Source organism: Lygodium microphyllum, chromosome 5 (genome assembly GCF_053477565.2).
Source record: "Lygodium microphyllum isolate KBCC chromosome 5, Lygodium_microphyllum_v1.1.10, whole genome shotgun sequence".
NCBI classification, from domain to species: Eukaryota; Viridiplantae; Streptophyta; class Polypodiopsida; order Schizaeales; family Lygodiaceae; genus Lygodium; species Lygodium microphyllum.
Genome location: NC_141139.1, coordinates 174,770,232 through 174,790,665, shown reverse-complemented (window position 1 = coordinate 174,790,665; position 20,434 = coordinate 174,770,232). Strand labels below are relative to the sequence as shown.

The window sequence follows — 20,434 nt, the reverse complement described above, 5'->3', positions numbered from 1 at the left end:
AAGAGGTTAACTGTAAAAATTTGGATGCCTCTCGTGTGTCTCATGCTATGACAGTTAAAGGTAGGAATGATTGATATGGAAAGCATGGCAGTGGTAGTGGCGGTGGACGGGATTCTTAGAAATCTCAGTTTAAGTCTCGTGGGAAGTTATGCAGCAAATCCCGTGGTAGGAATGCAGATGTTACTTGTCACCATTGTGGGAAAAAGGGCCATATTAGGCCACAATGCCATGAATTGCGCAATGAAAGGCGCAAAGATAAGGGAAAAGACAAAGTGCAGGATAAGTCTTCTGATCACAGCATAGTACCTGCAAAGTCCAGTGTTAAAATTGAAGAGATCAATGTTATGCAGCCTGAGAATGTTGATGATGATGATTATATCCTAGCAGCTTCTTTTAGTGCTTCGCAGATGACAGAGATACACTCTATGTATGCACAGTGTTGGCTCTTAGACTCAAGTGCGTCCTTTCATGTGACACCTTGCCGAGAGTGGTTTCATTCATACCGTACTGTTTCGGGTTCTGTGCGCTTGGGTGATGACAACTCTCTTGATATTGTGGGCATTGGTGATGTTAGGCTGTAGTTTCCTTCTGACAGCAGTTTTGTTATGCAAGATGTACGTCATGTACCTGCTTTGACACGCAGTTTTATGTCAGCTGGACAGCTTGATGATGTAGGATATCATGTATATTTTGGAGACTCTGTATGGAAGATCACTTGTGGCAGACTTGTGATTGTGAGAGGTGCCAAGACTGGCAGTCTCTACCCCTTGATTGTATCAGCTTCTTTCCTTGATCATGTTTTGTCTGTGGGTTCTATCCCACATGTATCTCTTTGGTATGCCCGTTTGGGCCATATGTCTTTGAAGGGAATGAAAATGCTTTTTGGTTTGCAGTACTTACTGCCCCTTGATTATGCATGTTATGATTCATGTGAGCATTGTCTTTATGGTAGGCAGACTAGGTCTACACATAAGAAGTTTGCTAGGCCACGCATGAGTGAGCCCTTGGCATTAGTACATTCGGATGTCTGTGGGCCCATGCCTTGTCAGTCTATGGGTGATGCAAAGTATTTTGTTACGTTCATAGATGATTTTTCGCGAAAAGTTTGGGCTTATCCCATTAAGTTGAAATCCGATGTCTTGACTGTGTTTCAGAGATGGCTTGCATTGGTTGAGAACCAGTTAGGCTAAAATTCCTACAGACAGATAATGGGGGTGAGTATGTCTCACGTGCTTTTGAGCAGTTATGTGATGAGAGGGATACTAAGCGTCAGTTGACCGTCCCCTACACCCCTTCCAGAATGGTTTGGCTGAGCGGATGAATAGAACCATTCAGGAGCGTGTACGCAGTATGCTTAGCCATGCAGGCCTACCACAGAGCTTTTGGGCTGAGGGAGTTAGTACAGCTGTGCATGTCATAAACAGATCACTCTCTAGTGGTTTGGATTTCCAGGTTGCAGAGGAGGTATGGACTGGAAAACCTTTCTTTTATGTGCATCTCCGTGTCTTTGGATGTGAGGCATTTTGCCATGTGCCCAGGGACAAGAGAAGTAAGCTGGATCCTAAGAGTGTCAAATGCATTTTCCTTGGTTATGGGGATGCAGACGAGATGGGTTACTGTCTCTGGGATCCGCAGGTGCGGAAAGTCATCCGCAGTCATGATGTAGTCTTCCATGAAGACAAGATGCATAGGCAGCCTGAGAGAGTTGTTGAGATCCGCAGGGTCATATTTCAGGAGGAGCTGAGACCTCCCACGTACCCAATTGGACAGCCTACAGCTGCAGCAGATGCTCATGGTTAGGGTGTTGGATAGGCAGCAGAGCCTGCCGTGAGACGGTCTGCTAGAGACAGACGTTCACCTGATAGATTTCAGCCCTCGATGCATTATGTATTGGTTACCGATGTAGGTAAGCCTTTCACTTATGATGAGGCTATGCGCAGGGGTGACAGTGACTCTTGGGAGAGGGCTATGCAGTCTGAGATAGACTTCTTGCATAAGAATGAGACTTGGGATTTGGTTTTCTTGCCTATGGGCAAGAAGGCTTTGCCATGCAAGTGGGTGTACAAGCTGAAAAGTACCCCTGGACACCCCAAGCCGGCATACAAGGCTAGATTGGTAGCAAAGGGTTTTAAGCAGGAGCATGGTGTGGACTTTGATGAGGTCTTTTCTCCTGTGGTTAAAATGACCACCCTGCGCTTAGTCTTGGCTTTGGTTGCTCAGCTTGACTTGGGATTTATACCAGATAGATGTCAAGACGGATTTCTTACATGGGGACTTGCATGATGAGATTTATATGGAGCAGCCTAAGGGCTTTGCAGAACTTGGCAGGGAGCACCAAGTGTGCAAATTGAAGAAAAGTCTTTATGGTTTGAAATAGGCACCTAGGGAGTGGTATCATAAGTTTGATGCCTTTATGCAGTCATAGAGCTACAGCATGAGTGCTATGGATCCGTGTCTTTAAATGAAGAAAGCCCTTGATGGTTCTTTATTGATTTTGGTACTCTATGTGGATGATATGCTGATAGCAGGGAAAGCTCATGATGAGCTAGATGCTCTTAAGGCTCAACTCAAGAAAAGCTTTGAGATGAAAGATTTGGAACATGCCGCTTACATACTTGGTATGCGTATTAGACGCGACAGGCATCAGGGACTCCTCTACTTGTCACAGAGGGAGTACATTCATAAAGTCCTTGAGCGCTTCCATATGCAGGACGTAAAGCCTATTGGCTGACCATTGTCTTCTTATGTGAAGGTATCACAGACTGATTGTCCGCAGATAGATGAGTAGAGGGCCAAGATGGCCAAGATTCCCTATGCATCCGCAGTGGGTAGTCTTATGTATGCCATGATAGCCACTCGTCTAGATATTGCCTTCGCAGTTGGTGTTGTGGCACGCTATATGGCTACACCTAGCAAGAAGCATTGGGATGCCGTGAAGGGTATCATGAAGTACCTGAAGGGCACTACAGATATGTGCATATGCTATGGCAGCCAGGATACAGGAGTCGTGGGGTACACTGACTCTGATTATGCAAGACATGCAGATAGTAGAAAGTCCACTTCCGGCTATATATTCACCTATGCTAGAGGTGCTGTTTCTTGGATGTCCAGGGTGCAGAAATGCACGGCCCTTTCTACTACAGAAGCCGAGCATATTGCAACCACTGAGGCTTGCAAGGAATCCATTTGGTTGGGTCGTTTGGTTGCTGACCTTGGTATTGATGCTATCTCTACACTGCATTCGGATTCTATGAGTGCTATTCAGTTAGCCAAGAATCCGGTCTTCCATGCGAAGATGAAACACATTGAGGTGAGGTATCACTTCATACGTGGGGTTGTTGAGGACAAGTCTGTTGATCTTGTCAAGATCTCGATTGACCAGAATCCTGCAGATCTACTCACGAAAAGCCTCTCTACAGAGCGCTTTGCCTTTCTCAGGAGGTTGATAGGCGTGGGATGTGATGACGTCTTTCCTCATTCTGTTGTACATGTGTACATGTTTTACTGTCTTTTTCTTTTTCTTTTCACTCCTCACTAGGGCAGATTCGCCTTTAAGTGGGAGGTTGTTGGGAGTAAGGGTGCCTCTGCCTAGCCGCCTGTGTATTACTACACTGACAGTCACCGCCACTGCACACTGCAGGTGGTGGGCGCCCATCACCGTCACTTTATTCTTTATTCTTTTAGTGACAATTTGAATAAAGGAAGGCCTAGTCACACATTGTGACTGTTGGAGTTCCCATTTCTAGTCTCTCCCTTTCTTGCTCTTGCTTTCCCCCCATAGCTCTCGAGTCCAACCTTCGATCCGTCGCTCCCTTTCACTTGAAGGCGCACATAACTTTGCAGTTTGGCAAAAGCAATGCTACAATATCCTGTTACAAAAGAAGTAGGCAAAGCCGATCAAAACCAAAGGGGCAAAGCCCGCGGACATGGATTAGGACGATTGGGATGAGTTAAATGAGCTTGCACGCTCAACCATAGAGCTATTGATTTCTGATGCCTTGCTCTTCAACATTGAAGGTTTGGATTCTGCATATGCTATATGGACTAGATTGGAAGAACTGTATGCACAAAAGAGTGCTGCAAGCAAAGTGTATTGGTTGAAAAAGCTTATGGATTTGCGTATGAAAGAGGGTACAGAAATGTCTACTCACTTGAGTGAGTTTAACTCAATTTTCAGCCAGCTGGTTGCCTTGAAGTTCATGATTGATGAGGAATTTAAGGCTACTTTCTTGCTTTGCACTTTACCAGAGAGTTGGGATATATTCAGGATTGCTATTAACAATTTTAATGTAATCCTTTTGTATGCTGATGTAGAGAGTGCTCTACTTATGGAAGAGATGAATCGGCAGAACAATGCATCTAGTAAGTTCTTCTAGTGCTTTGCATACTAGGGGCAGATCACAACAAAAGGGAAAATATGATGGCAAGGGACACAGTAAATCACGTGGCAAAGATGTTGAATGCCATCATTGTGGCAAGAAGGGTCACTTTAAACGTGACTGCTACAAATGGAAGAAGGAGAAAGGAAAAGGCAAGAAGACAGATGATAGCAAGGAAGAGAAGAAGGACAGTCAGCCTAAGAAGAGCAGTGTAAAAATTGAAGAGGTAAATATAGTCACTCATGACAGTGATAGTGGGAGTGATGTACTCTTTGTCTCTTCACACCTTAGTGCACATGCTTTACTTGCAGATACAAATGATGACATGCATACCTGGATTCTTGATTCAGGTGCTTCCTTTAATGTCACCCCTCATCGTGAGTGGTTTGTTGGGTATTTGACTCACGACTCACTTACGCCTACGCTCGTATGGGAGTGTCGGTGATCAGTAGGACACTGGGGCACTTTTTACTCTCGGTAGGAGAGGTTTTTTCCCCCAGACTTACAGTCTTATTGTCGTATGTGCTTATGTGCTTAGGTTATATACTTATGGACACTTAGTGTGTGTCGGGTGTGAACACCCCCTACGACCCTAAGGTTTAAGGGTTGTACTTTGTACTTTCTAGTTACACTCTTTCAGTTTATTGCATTGGGTGTCGTGCTTCACTCTATCTCTCTTACTCTCACACTGTCTACTAAACTCTCAGCTGCACCTCGATCCTTTCATCTCACATGGTTTTACACCTATATAGGGGGTCGACATGGTGTTGTCCATCTTGGGAACAACTATGCATGTGAGATTGCAAGTATTGGCAATGTGCAATTACAATTTCAGCATGGCTCTGTCTTTACACTTCAACATGTATGGCATGTATCTCAGCTCGATAAAAGCTTTACTAGCACAGGGCAGCTAGATGATGATGGTTTTCATACCACCTTTGGTGATGGAAAATGGAAGATCTGTAAGGGATCTAGGGTTATTGCCAGAGGTTGCAAGAGTGATACTTTGTATCCACTTCATGTATCTAGTGTGCGTGACCATGTTGTTATTGTGGCCAAGCAGCCAAGCGTTTCTTTGTGGCACGGCCGGTTGGGACACATGAGTCAAACAGGAATGAAAGTGCTTTCTCGTTTGGGTTACCTGCCTTGTCTTCGTTATGCTGATTTTGAGCATTGTGATCATTGTATTTATGGCAAATATGCACAGACGTCTCACAAAAAGTCTCTTTCTTTGAAATCTTCTTCTCTAGAGTTAGTACATTCGGATGCATGTCAAATGCCAGGATTATCTTTAGGGGGAAAGAAATATTTTGTCACCTTTGTCAATGATGCTACACAGAAGGTATGGGTTTACCCTATTCGTAGCAAGGATGAAGTGCTCGACAAGTTTAAAAAATTCTTGGCATTGGCTGAAAATCAGATAGATAAGACACTTAAGTGTCTTTGCTCTGACAATGGTGGGAAATATGTGTCCAAGGCCTTTTAGGCATTTTGTGACAGCAAAGGGATAAAAAGGGAGCTCATTGCCCCTCATAATCCGTCCCAAAATGGAGTTGCAGAGCGTATGAATCGGACCATACAGGATAAGGTCCATACGATGCTGTCTCATACTGCATTACCCCATGGTTTTTGGACAGAGGTTGTTATGATAGCCGTTCACTTGATTATTCGGTCACCAAATAGGTCTTTGGGGGGGGAGGGGTGTTCCCCAAGAAGCATGGTCGGGCAAGCCACCTTCATATGCTCACCTGAAAGTGTTTGGTTGCGAGGCTTTTGTGCACATTCGTAAAGAAAAAAACAGCAAACTTGAGCCAAAGTCCTGTAAATGCATTTTCCGAGGATATAGTGACGAGGGTGAAATGGGGTATAGATTGTGGGATCCCGAGAAAAGGAAAGTAGTACGCAGCAATGACGTTATCTTCCGGGAAGATCGCATGCACAAACAGCCCCAAAAGACTGAGCAGGTCCGTAGGGTTGTATTCTGGGAAGAAATACCTTTTGGACAGCTAAATGTGCCCGCTGTACAGCAGCAAATACCTACTGTAAATGAATCTATAAATGCAGGAAATGATCAGCCAACTATTGCCCATGAAAATGAGCCATTGCATGTGTAGGAATAGCCAGAACAACAAGCTATTAACACCGATTTGCAGGGTGAAATGCCAAGATAGCATGCTGAAAATGGAAATTTGCAGGAACAACCAGCAAACAATGACCATTGGGTTAGGAGATCGTCTAGGGCTACTAGACAACCTGACAGGTTTGTTCTTGGTGCAATTAATGTGGCTAATTATGTCATGTTGACAGATTGTGGTGAACCGTCTTGCTTCCAGAAGCAATGGACAGACATGACAGCAAGAAATGGTATAAAGCCATGTTGTCAGAGATGGAATCTCTTGAAAAAAAATGGTACTTGGGACTTGGTGCAGTTACCTAAAGGGCAGAAAACCCTTCCATGCAAATGGGTTTACAAGATGAAGGTCACTTTTGGTTCCTCACCGAAGTACAAAGCAAGATTGGTTGCAAAGGGATACAAGCATGAGCATGAAATTGACTTTGATGAGATTTTCTCTCTTGTAGTCAAGATGACTATATTGAGAACCATCTTGGGCTTGGTTGCAGTTGAGGATATGGAGCTCATATAGATGGATGTAAAGACTGCGTTTTTACATGGTGATCTTCATGAAGACATATATATGCAGCAGTCTGAAGGGTTTGTTGAACAAGGGAAGGAAAAAATGGTATGTAAACTCAAAAGGAGTTTGTATGGGCTGAAACAAGCACCAAGAGAATGGTATCATAAGTTTGATACATTCATGCAGTCCCAAGGCTTTCATAGAAGTCAAGTGGATCACTGCTTGTACACCAAGAAGGCAGCAGATGGCAGTCTAATTATCTTAGTTTTATATGTTGATGACATGCTGATTGTTGGCAGGGATACTCATGCCTTGGATTCATTGAAGAAAAGTCTTCATGGCAGCTTTGACATGAAGGATCTTGGTGATGCAAATCACATTCTTGGCATGCGAATACTCAGAGATAGATCGAAAAGGCTTACTCTATCTATCTCAGCCGGAGTATGTCTCCAAGATTTTGCAACGTTTCAATATGGAGGGGGGAAAACAATCGGGGTTCCATTGCCTCCATATGTGAAACTCAGCGCAGAGGACAGCCCTACATCTGACGATGAGAAGGCTGAAATGGCCAAGATACCATATGCTTCAGCTGTTGGCAGTTTGATGCATGCTATGATTGCTACACGTCCTGACATTGCCTTTGTAGTGGGAGTGGTTAGCAGGTACATGGCAACCCCTGGCAAGAAGCATTGGGATGTAGTGAAAGGTATTATGAAATACCTCAAAGGCACAAAGGAGTTGTGCATTTGCTTTGGAAAGCAGAAGGCATTTGTCATTGGCTTTACGGATGCAAACTATGCTGGTAATGTGGATTGCAGAAAGTCCACTTCTGGGTATGTGTTTACTTTCATACGAGGAGTAGTCTCTTGGATCTCTAGGCTACAAAAGTGTGTTGCATTGTCTACTATAGAGGTAGAGTATGTGGTTGCCACTGAGGCATGCAAGGAGGCTTTATGGCTTTCACGTCTGGTGGGAGAGCTTGGCATCACAGAGTTACCTGTTCTCCATTGTGATAGTCAGAGTGCTATCATGCTAGCATGGAATCTTGTCTTTCATGCTAAGACAAAGCACATACAGGTGAAGTACCACTTCATTAGAGATGTATTTGACAGCAAGAGTATTGAGCTTGTCAAAGTGCATACAGATGATAACCCTGCAGACCTTCTTACGAAGGGTCTTCCAACAGAGCGGTTTGCTCATTGCCGATAGATGATGGGAGTTGGATAGATATATGTATTTCAGCTTTGTATATACCTAGACTTAGCTGAATCTTTTCTCCTCTTTAGGCACATTGCCTTTAGGTGGGAGGTTGTTGGGAATAAAGGGCTCGTGCCTTTTAAATGTGCCCGGGTGTGAACACACCCTTAGCACTTGTACTTACACATATATATCTATCTAAAACCTAAAGGTACACACTCGTCATTGTACCTACATACGTGCTCACTCTCTACTCTGCTCTTACTCTCTCTCTCTCTACCTACATACGTGCTCACTCTCTACTCTGCTCTTACTCACTCTCTCTGTCTCTCACTGTGTGCAGCGACAGTCTTTGTCTCGATCTCCGTGCCTAATCGGTCCCTACACTTCCAGAGACAGTGCTTCATTGTCCCCACTACTGACTGTGAGCCTGTCATGTGCAGTGACCTCAGGGAGGCCTTTCTCATTGCTAATTGCTCCATATGCAATTCTAGAAGGCACTCTTATAAGTAGTGAGGGGGGGCAAGCCACTCCTTTGGGATAGCACCATCAATCACTTGACTACAAGCCACCACCATTCTCATGCCTTCTATCACTTGCACAAGAACTGCCTCATATTTTAATTGGAAGGTGCCCCTTCAACCTCTCATAGAACAGGCAGGGCCAGATTCCTAAGCTGGTCTTTTGCTCACCTGGCTGCTGGACAAAGACCACAAGCTGCTGGCCATCTTTGTCCTTGACTTACCCACTCTGATAATTGGTTTTCTATCAGTCTCCTCCTAGCATTTCAGGGAGTCAGGACTCCTGTACAAGCACCTTGTACAATTGCTGTGGAGGAGAGCAATTTGCTCCTGATTGGACAACTCTTACTAATCTAAAGATACACTTGCAAGGGGCGTCTTACCTCAGCACAAACAGGTGTCATTGATCAATTATGGGAACTCTCTAGCTCCATGTCTATGAGTAAGCTGTGTACCGAGTCTTAGTTTTATTATTTATGTTTGCAATTTTAGGTGTCTACTGCCCATTGGTCGACTGAAGGCCAGTTCCACAGAAAAGGAAAAAGTGATAGCCCCACTTGAAATATTACTTGGCGTTATCGTTAATACTTGATGCTTTATGTAATTTTGATGGATAATACACACATTTTTGCTGCTTTTATTCTCTTTCCAGATGCAGTATTGCAATCAGTTAGTTGTGTTTTTCTTGAATGTTACTGTGTTCGGCTGACATACACGTGACAATTGCAGATCAAAGAATAATATTGGAGTCAATTACGGTCTATCCAATCAAGTCTTGTGGTGGATTCAATGTTGATTCTTGGCCTCTTGGTGATTGTGGTATGGTAAATAAGGCCCTCAGAATATTGTGTATCCTTACAGTTTTGAAGACACTGACTAGGTTACTTGAAAGTATTCCTTGTAGGGCTGTTCTTAGTTTATAATATATGACATAAGGTAAAGATTTATTGAGATAGTACATGATAGCAGGCCTTCTATATGACCGTGAATGGCTTCTAATAACACCAGCAGGCGATCCACTGACACAGAAAAAGGTGATGCTTCACTTTCTGCTTTCATATTGATCCTAACTATAATATACTTGCACATTAGTCATCATTTCCTATTGATGTTCTATTATTGCACTGTTTGTTGGTCAACTAATTTATCATACTTACACATATTCTCAATTCTTGGCCAGCATCCAGTGATGTGCATGATAGACACTTATATCGACCTCTCGGAAAATAAGCTTTTTGTAATCTCTGCCAACATGGAAAGGAAATTGATTATTCCTCTTGAGGAAAGATGTGTGATTGATGCAGGATTCGGATTGTGTGGGGGAAGGTAGGTTCCTTTGGTTCTCTCTCTCTCTCTCTCTCTCTCTCTCTCTCTCTCTCTCTTTGTGAATGCCACCTTGGAAGTTATGAATGCCACCTAGGAAGTTATAGATATGGCAAAAAGAACAAAAGAATGCACAGCAACCAAGTGGAAGTTATGAATGCCACCTTGGAAGAAGAGGCAAAAAGACGAGCATGCGCACTCCACATAAGAGTGATTAGACTAGATGAGAAAAGCTCACCAATTGAAAATGCTACAGCTCTTGCCACCAAAATTGGGGCTATAGATGTACCCATCATTGGGCTTGGCGAGTTGGGAAAGATGACACAAAAACAAAAGTTCTCATGCTAAAGTTTGGAGACTTTAAAAGAAGAGAGCCGTCCTCTCCAAGAGGATTGCTCTCAAAGGAGAAAAGATCCATCTAAACGAAAACCTTGCTCCATCCCAGATAGTCCATAGGAGGGAAAACATGCCACTTGTCTAAAGGCACGAAAAGCAAGTAAATGGGCTGTCTACAGAGATGGAAGAGTCATCATGACAGAGAAAAGGACAGCTTGACGGTGCACGGTGTTAAAATATGTGGGATCTAGAGCATGGCTATGGTGGTTTGTAAGCATAGACTAAACTCATGAAGGCATTGACTGAAGACCACAACTGTTACACAAGTGAATTAGGTTCCAAGATGGAAGCTTGGACTCATAAACATAATCTTGTGTAGGACTAACAAGTACAAGATTGACACTAACTGATAAAGAAAAGCATTATCATGTATTCATTTATCTATCAAAAGTGGTAGTCAAGTACAATGCTTTATAGTTGTTGGATGGATACAGTTTTTCCTTTCTGTGCATATGGGATTCCTGCAGCCTGCGTGTCTTCATCCCAAACTGTCTCATACAAAGAGACTACATTAGGTGTGATTGCTAATATCTCAACACCCCTTCTCAATCACAACTAGAAAGTACAGTGTGTAGAGGCTTTAGTGAAAGTAACACTTGCAAAGTGTGGGCACACCATAAACATGGCAAACCACCAGAGACTGTCGCTGAAAAGGCTAAGTGTGGGTACCACAAACATGATGGACATCCAGAGGCTGTAGCAAGGGCCTTACAGAGGCTGTAGTACAAGGCTACATGAGGAGTTTTACAAGCTTATGATAATGACATTTGAGCTAGACATTACAAGGCTAAAAAAGTCAGTAAAAAATAGGATCAAGGACCGTGAGGCCCTTGCGGTTTTTAGCATTTCTTTTGACATAGATCTTCGATTCATTGCAGTTCTTCTTTTCTAGCTTCCTGTACTTGTACTTCACTTTGTTTGCCACTTCAAAGTCTTCATGGTTTTTCTGCTTCTTCTTCTTATTCTTGTTCTTTTGGTCCTCTTGATCTACTTCTTCATTGACTTTGCTTGCAATAGTTGCATCAGTCTTTATATCCATGTCCCCCTCAAGCAAAGGTATCATTGTCTTTGAGGCAGCAGAAATGTCTTCAAATCTTCAAATAAATTCATCGATTGCTCTTCAAAACAAGTAAATCCATCCATCCCTACAAGCGGAATAAAGAAGTCTTCCATGTAGTTGAATTGAGCAACAAGAGTAATGTTATTCTTCATGAGAAGTATCTTCTTAAAAGACTTGGTTTTGGTTATTCCCATGATGGAAATCAGCTTCAAATGACTGAGAATAACCGGCAATGAGTTGATTTTAGTATGTGTCAAAAGACACAAGCAAGGGTAGTGAAGTATCAAAAGATACTAGTTTGAAATTTGATGTTTGTTGCTTGAGTTTGACTTGATGATCTTCAAAAACTCTTCATAGCTTCCCTTCATTGCTGATTTGATGGTTGAATACTTGCTGAAAACTTCAGATTAGAGTGACCTTGGCTTGGTTTTAGTGGCAGGAGAGAGAAAATGAAGGAAAAATGAGCTTGAAGGTAAGAAGGAAAAATGAGCTTGAAGGTAAGTGGCTATGGGTGTCCTGTCAAAACAGGGACCAGCGGTAAATGAGCTCCCACGAGCTCTATAGGTTGAATCTGCTCAAACCCTTTAAGATGGAGGACCCTCACTAATGGGTCTAACTCCCCCTAAGAGGGTTTGTACTCGTTTTGCCCGAGTTGAGAGATCTAAGCTTTCAAAATGGTCGTTGTTAAAACTGCGCCCAGATTTGGGAAAATGCAAATGCCGGGCATGGTGTGCATCAATCTTCTTGATTTTTGTGACAAGAAGTTGCGCCTTGACCTGAAGAACAACTTTCAAGAAGAAAGCTTGAAGAGATATGGTCTGGTTGATGAGATATGGCTGCTCCAATAGAGGTAGGTAGGTGCTGTTCACAGACACAGTTATGGCAGCGACTCTGAAAAGAGGCAATGCTGAAGCTATAGTTGCTCAATCTCAACGATTGAGGCGCAAAGGAGGAGCTCTGGAAGTAGAAAAACACTTTTCCAGAAGGAAGTTTAGAGAGATTTAGCCTGTGGAGAGAGATATGAAAGCTTCAAGCTAACAGGGTGTTGCTGGCTATGGCTGCCATGGAAGCTTCATTGAAGGTAGGAATGCAAATAAAGTTGGAGATAGGGTCTAGTACTCAAACTGAGCTGAGCAGAGATGGAAAGGAGTTGAGAGGAGTGAAAGGAGAGTTGGGCCATGCTTAGCTGAGCTCTGATACCATGTTAAAATACGCGGAATCTAGAGCATGGCTATGGTGGTTTGTAAGCATAGACTAAACTCATGATGACATTGACTGAAGACCACAACTGTTACATAAGTGAATTAGGTTCCAAGATGGAAGCTTGGACTTATAAACACAATCTTGTATAGGACTGACAAGTACAAGACTGACACCAACTGATAAAGAAAAGCATCATCATGTATTCATTCATCTATCCAAAGTGGTAGTCAAGTACAATGCTTTATAGTTGTTGGATGGGTACAGTTTTCCCTTTCTGTGCATATGGGATTTCTGCAGCCTGCATGTCTTCATCCCAAATTGCCTCACACAAAGAGGTTACATTAGGTGTGATTACTAATATCTCAACACACGGCCTATGAGACCTTTAAGTTCACACTATGGAATTGCAATGGCTCTTTTAAGACAAATGCAAGTTATTTTGAGGATACTTTTAAAGGGATAGACATTGCTATGTATACTGAGAGACACTAGTGTAAAGACAGTCGTCTACCTGATGTATGTGGATATACATGGGAAAGACTAAAGCACATATCGCCCTTAGCCTAGGAGGCCTTGAGGGACGAGGGGATCAAGAGGTATGGAAATTCTATTTAGAGAAGAGCTTCAAGATAAAATCCAAGTGATACATAGAGATATAGAGGCAAGACACGTGGATCTGGTTACGTACAAATAGAACTTGAGACATACATTACTATATGCTATTTTCCTCCTACATACTCTAAGCCCCTACAAAGGCATCCTTGTATACACCACTATATGAGTATATAATGAGATTTATGAGCATTGGGGATGTTTTACTAGCAGGAGACTTTAATGCACACACATGAAGCGACCAATCTGCTGTCTTTGACACTAGCAATGATATGTTCAGAGATATTGCAGTAGATAAAGTGGGATTAGCTAGATCAGCCTAAAATAGAGAGAGAATAGAATATGGAACACAACTACTGGTATTGGAAGGTGCACATGGTTTGGCCATCCTTAATGGGTTGCCACAGTGGCCAGGATCTAATGGTTCCACATGTTGGAATAACAAAAGCATAGTGGACTACTTGATTGGATTGCTCAACTTGCTACTTAACATAAAAGGCTTTAAAATATGAGACAACAGACCAATTGGATTAGCAGCAGACCATGCTATCCTAGCTTTCATAATGCAATATGGGCATATGTTGAGAAATAGACAAATGATGTATGCTCCAAGAGGAGCTGTCTTGAATCCCATATGCACAGTGAGGAGAGTGGAACAACTCAAAGCCTATAAAGCATTGTACTTGACTATGAAATGAACACAATGTCATGATGCTTTGTACTTTTAGTTAAGTGTCTGTCATTGTCGATTCTACACAAGATTGTGTTTATGAGTCCAAGCTAATCTATCTTGGAACCTAATTCACTTGTGTAATAGTTTGTCTCTACTAGATCCACATCATTTAACATGGTATCAGAGCCCAGTTGGGCATGGCACAGCTCACACTCTGAATCTCTAGTCTCCCTTCATCTCTGGTGATCTCTAACCAGCCCACATTCAGCTCATATCTTCAGTTTCAACTTAAAATCTCAGTTGGACCTTGTGGCAGCCATAGCCAGCAACACCCTGTCATCTTGAAGCTCCTGTATCTCACTCCACATACCAAATCTCTCTCTGAGCTTCCTTTTGGAAAGTTGTTTCCCACCTCACAAAGCTTCCCTGTATCACATCAATCCATGAGATTTGGCCATCTGGACCTCAGCATTGTCACTATTGTAGGTTGCTGCCATAGCCCCAGTTTGTGGCCTGCAGGACATACCTCACTTTGAGCTCTCATATCTCTCAAATCAGGCAATATTTCAGTGTGCTTTCTTTAGGAGGATTGTTCTTCTACTCAAGGAGCTTCTGCCTATCACATCTAAGCCTGACATTGGATACTTACAAGCCTGGCATTGCTGAAATTCGACGTCGCTGCCATAATTGCGCCTGGTTACGTTTCGCTGATCTGCGCGCATACTGCTCTACCCGATCTTGACGATTTTCATGGGCCTCTTGTAGAGCATGGAGTAAGCTACATTTCCATAAAAAAAGTTTTCAAAATGATCAACTCTAGCTCTAGATATCTGAAAAAAACTAGGCCTGGGTCAAAACCCTAATCTAGGAAGCCATACCATCAAGGTGCAAGCTCATTTTTTCTTCAATTTCTCATTTCCTTCAACTTAGGGCACACATTGCCACTCTTATCTGAGTTTGAACTCAGTTCCCAGCAAGATTAACACTTCAAATCAACAAGCAAGAAGAAGATCAAGCACCGAGATTCAATATTAAGCTCAAGAATAGTATCTATTGATACTCAACTAGTGTCAGTTGACACTAACCTCCTTGTGACACTTCACAAATCCCCCTTGCTGGTCTTTTCTCAGTTAATTGGAGCTGCTCAACATGGCAGAACTTGAGCAAATAGCAAAGTTCAATGGAGAAGGCTTCCACGCCTGGAAGGAAAAGACCATGTACCACCTGATGCGAAAGGACTTATGGGACTTGTTTGAAGATGATGCAGATAACAAGAAGGAAGATGAATGAAAATCTTGTGTCCACTTTGAGTAATGTTCCAAGCCTCACACTTAAAGATATTGAGCACTCACTACTCGATGAAGAAGGCAAAGTAAAAACCAAGAATGCAAAACACGATGTCTCATCATCTAGGGACAATCTTTTGTACACCAAAGGAGCTGCTGGACCTAAAGGAAGAGGTCGAGGATTCATCAACAACAATAACAAGGATCGGATTACATGTCACTATTGTTGTAAGACTGGCCATGTAGCCAGTGAATGTTTCCACAAGAAGAGAGCCCAACAATTGCAAAGCGATCATCACCAGAACCAATTCATGGAAGGAGAAGAAGAAGAATATGCTTCCACTACCATCAACAACTCTGACAGATTGTTTTGAAGAACTTTCATTGTATCTTTCATATGTTTTTCCCATAGTGGATCTTTCTTTTTCTTAGTGAATTTGATTTGTACAACCCTTGCCAAGATGTAAAGTCTCAAGCTTTAACTTGACTAGGCTGCCTATGAGCTAGTCTTCCGGGCCATGTTATCATGAAGGGGGGGCAAAAGCCAGCAAGTGTAGGGACTCATTATTTGAGGGGGGGTGTTGAGAAATAGACAAATGATGTATGCTCCAAGAGGAGCTGTCCTGAATCCCATATGCACAGTGAGGAGAGTGGAACAACTCAAAGCCTATAAAGCATTGTACTTGACTATGAAATGAACACAATATCATGATGCTTTGTACTTTCAGTTAAGTGTCTGTCATTGTCGATTCTACACAAGATTGTGTTTATGAGTCCAAGCTAATCTATCTTGGAACCTAATTCACTTGTGTAATAGTTTGTCTCTACTAGATCCACATCATTTAACAGCATATACATGAGGCGCAGTCACACATACCAATATTACCACACTATGATTTTGTGGAAGCGACTTCACACATATACATCATTGCTGTGCGAGATGCATTAAGGGAGCTAGACACACAGGCCTCTCTGGATGAGTTTACAGGATAACTGGTCGAGATAATACATACTTCAACAGCCTATGCTTTCCCGCAAACTACATCATTAGATAAGCCTCCACGAGGTAATGCCCCACAGAATGGTTGGTATGATGACGAATGTAGAGAGACACGAGCACGTTTTCAGCAAGAGATGGCACTTGGCATATGTACACACAAGCATGCTTGGACACTCTTTAGACGATTGGTACGTGTGGAATGCCATATGGAAATTAAAATGGAAAAGCCCAAGAGCATGATGGTTTAGTAGGAGAGCACTTCACACATGCTTGTGATATCTTGCCACCAGTGTTGACTCACATCTTTAATAGGGCAATCTTTGAGGGATTTCCAACCAATTGGTCAGACCATACTATTGTGCCACTCTTTAAGAGTGGAGACCCCGTGCTACGTAGTAACTATAAACCATCATGATTGGACACATGCTGGCCAAAATATATGGCTCTATTGTGGAACAAGCATTGAGTGGATGGTCCGAGATGCATGGCTTGAGATCAAAAGGCTAGGTTGGCTTTAGGAGGGAATATACAACTTTAGACCATATCTTTATATTGAGGGCAATCATCAAAGAAGGCAAGGCATTTAAGAAAAAGATCTATTGTTTTTTTGTGGACTTTCGCAAGGCCTTTGACACAATGCTACATGCTAGACTCATGAGAAGAATGCAAAACATTGATGTGCTTGTAGAAATACAGTGGCGTATCTATGGCTTGTATGCAAGAGTGTGATAGGTAGAGTTTGGACACCTGAGGATGAAATTTGAGAATATGTGGATAGAATTGGTGGGGCTAGAGCTAACAAAGTTGGAGTGTTGATACCATTGCTGCTTTATGCAAATGATATTATAATTATATCTGACTCACCTAAGGGACTAAATAGACACTTGGATGCATTATCAACTTTTTGCAAAGATATAGATCTTAAAGTGAACCTTGGGAAAACTAATGTTATGGTATTTAACACTTCAACTGCTTGGGTGGTGAGAGCTGAGCACCAATTTACTTTCAATGGAGAGCCAATGGAGATGGTCAGGCAATATGTTTATTTGGGGGTCACATTGAAGGGACCACAATTCTCTCGGAGAGAGACATTAGAGGCTCGTTTGGCAAAGCATATGCAGCCTTAGGTGCATCGGAGAGGCAATGTGCTCACATACAGTATCATGAATCTCACACCAAATTGCGCCTTTTTGACACCCTATATATACCCACACTCCTATGTGGGGCAGCTATTTGGGGTTTGAGTCTCTTTCACATGAGGAGATAGCCTTTGGGAGACCAGGATGGACCAGAGTAGGAATACTATGATGGGTGGGAGCATATGGAAAGACCATTGACCACGATGATCTCACGTATGATATGAGCGAGAGCTCGATCCCGCATGAGATTATCAGAGCCGAGTTGGGAGCATCACCTATGGTGGTTGAGGCCTTGGCTCAAGCAGTGACTTTCATACATAGACTATGTGAGTTTGCCCAAGATAGATACCCACAACTAGCCCTGGCCTCTTCTAGACGGTTAGGAGTAGATGGTGATAGACATTGTTGGTATGCTTCGATGAGTACATGGATGAGTTTACATGGGTTGCATATTGACAGACTACTCTCCTTTGACTATAGCGTGGTTGCCCTACACTTGACCTAAGCCGATCAAATTTGAACCATGCGATCATACATATTGAGGTTAGATACGGAGAAGACTTGGATCCCGACTCCCCTCCCCTCGTGGTGGCAGAAGGATGGCACACTACCAGACCCACTTCCTTTAGGTATTTGAGAATGGTTTCGTCACCCAACCCAGATACATGGATACACAGTTGCCTCATGGATTGTGCACAATTATTGGTCAGATCCGCACCTCATCCCACCACCTAAGGATTGAGACAGGTAGATGGGAGGGCATACAAACAGAGGGACGCATATGCCCACTATGTGACAGAGAGTCAGAGACAAAGGAACACTACATCTATTGATGCACGGTATACTATGATATATGAGGCAGATACCATTGTTTTTTTCAAGAGGGTTTTGGACCTTTGAGATGAATCATGCAGTTTGAGGATCATAGATGCTTTGGTTTCTTCCCCTTGGAGCTCTAGAGGTGCAGAGCAACTCTTCTATGGAGTAGGAGGCCCCCATAGCTCCGCTCACATAGACAGAGAGCGGACACTAACTTTTTCAGTGCTACATGACCAAGTATGGCACATACCACTACTACTTTCATAGCCTATAGGAGTACATCATCATTGGACCTCGTCTTCTATAAGTGTCCCTTTGGATAGAGCAGTGGCACTCAGCTGGTCTATGTGTCCACGTCCACCTGGACGAAGGCCTAGACATCCACACCATAGACAAATTAGAGCTATCATTGAGCACCACTGGAGACAGATGCCGAGACGGCTCAGCCATGCAAATATACATCTCCTTAGAGGAGAGACATCTCTGTTGAAATGCATGGATCTGAGCATGGCTATGGCGGCTTGAAGGTATTGAGTGAACTCATAAAGACAGAGAGTTGAAGGTAGAATTCCACACAAGTGAATTGGGTTCCAAGATTGAGACTTGGACTCATAAACATAATCTTGTGTGGTTGGACAATGACTCATCATGCACTTAAGTGAAAGGACAAAATTACCATCATATTGCATTGAAAATGAGAGGCAAGTACAATGCTTTATAGTTTGAGGATAGGTGGTATTTTCCTGCTTTGTGCATATGGGATTCTGGATAACTTGCATGTCCTTTACCCAGACTGCTCCTCAAAGAGGCTATACTAAGGTGTAATTGCCTAAATCTCAACAATCTCATTGATGGAGAGTTTCCTTTTTCCACTTTTGCTTTTAGATCATCGACATGTTTCTTTTTATAGGACACTGTTTCACTTTTCAGTCTTATAGGCATGTTTTTTATATTTTCTCATTCCAAGTGAGAGATGCACCTTCATTGTGTGTATTGCTCTGGTTTCATAGGCACCACATTGGCCTTTTAGAGATAGCAATATACTCTTTCTTTCTTTCTTTCTTTCTCATGTCTGGACTTCTTGCATATGCATTGTACTTCTGTACATTTCCTTTCTTTACATGTTAATGATCTGAATTTTTGTGTCACAGATCCACAGGTAAGAAGTATGGAAAGGATGTCGAAGACTGGTTTACGCAGGCTCTAGGTACATGCTGTACGTTGGTGAGAAGGGAGCCGAGAAGCAGAGAAATGAGCTTGAGAAACTCTTGTGACTCAAAAATTTGTAGCGTCTCGAGGGAATTGAGTTTCGCTAATGAAGGTCAATTTTTGTTGGTTTCCAAAGAAAGTATTGAGGATCTCAACAAGCGGGCATATTCATACAGTCAATTGAAATACAAAAGTACCCAATATCCATGTAAGCTTGGACTTGTGAGTGCTCATATGAGGAAATCAAGTGCATATTTTGAAATCAGTGTTTTGCTTTCCTAGAAAAGAAAATCTATTAAGTATATGGTAGCTGAATGATCAAAGTAAATAATGCAACATAGAAAGAGTAGGGTAGGCAAGGAAGCATCCCCCAGGCTGGATGCCCTTAAGGAGGGATGCCTTGTAGAAAGGGTCTGAAAAAGAAAGCCAACCAAGGGGGCTGTAGTGCCAAATCATATGATGCCTTCATTGTCTGCATCTTAGATAGGTAGGAAAGCATCTCTGCTCCTCTGTAAGCAATCTTTTTGTCTTCTCTACCATCTACCTCTCAGAGTATGTATATTTTCTGCTCACATGTGAGACAGCATCTCTGAGCCTCCAAGTGGTCTACTGATCTATGGCCCCGTCTGCATCTATCTTGAATCCCTGTCCATATGTGAGACAATATGTCCATGGCTGAAGTGGTCTGTTGGTCTATGCATGTCTGCATCTAGCTCACAGGATAAACCAATTTTTAATACTGGCACTCATCTCCCCTCTATCAAAATGTCCTGCTGTTCATCATGAAAAGCAGGCATCTCAATAGTTTCTATCTTTCAACTTGTAAGGCAATAGGAGATACTCCATTCTATATTCTTGTAGCCAAGCTGGACCTCTGTATGTGACCAGACTATGACGTCCCAATTCACAAGGTGCTCAACATCCCTACAAATATCAAGAGTTCTTTATATCAAAATGGTTAATCTCCTATATTTTTCCTCT

General features: G+C 42.6%; 1 protein-coding gene across 8 annotated transcripts in view; it reads left to right on the top strand.

The window, feature by feature from the left end:
• LOC148036708 (molybdenum cofactor sulfurase-like) overlaps positions 1-20,434 on the top strand; it is a 126,478-nt gene that overhangs the window by 47,603 nt on the left and 58,441 nt on the right. For 4 of the 8 annotated variants that reach the window (XM_087678771.1, XM_087678768.1, XM_087678770.1 and 1 more), the window contains 4 exons: positions 9,463-9,552; positions 9,700-9,767; positions 9,914-10,059; positions 19,396-19,661. In XM_087678771.1, the coding sequence (XP_087534897.1) occupies positions 9,463-9,552; positions 9,700-9,767; positions 9,914-10,059; positions 19,396-19,661 (570 nt within the window). Of the gene's footprint in view, positions 1-9,462; positions 9,553-9,699; positions 9,768-9,913; positions 10,060-19,395; positions 19,676-20,434 lie in introns of those variants that run through there. The other 4 variants (XR_015690978.1, XM_087678769.1, XM_087678773.1 and 1 more) reach the window with 4 other exon arrangements.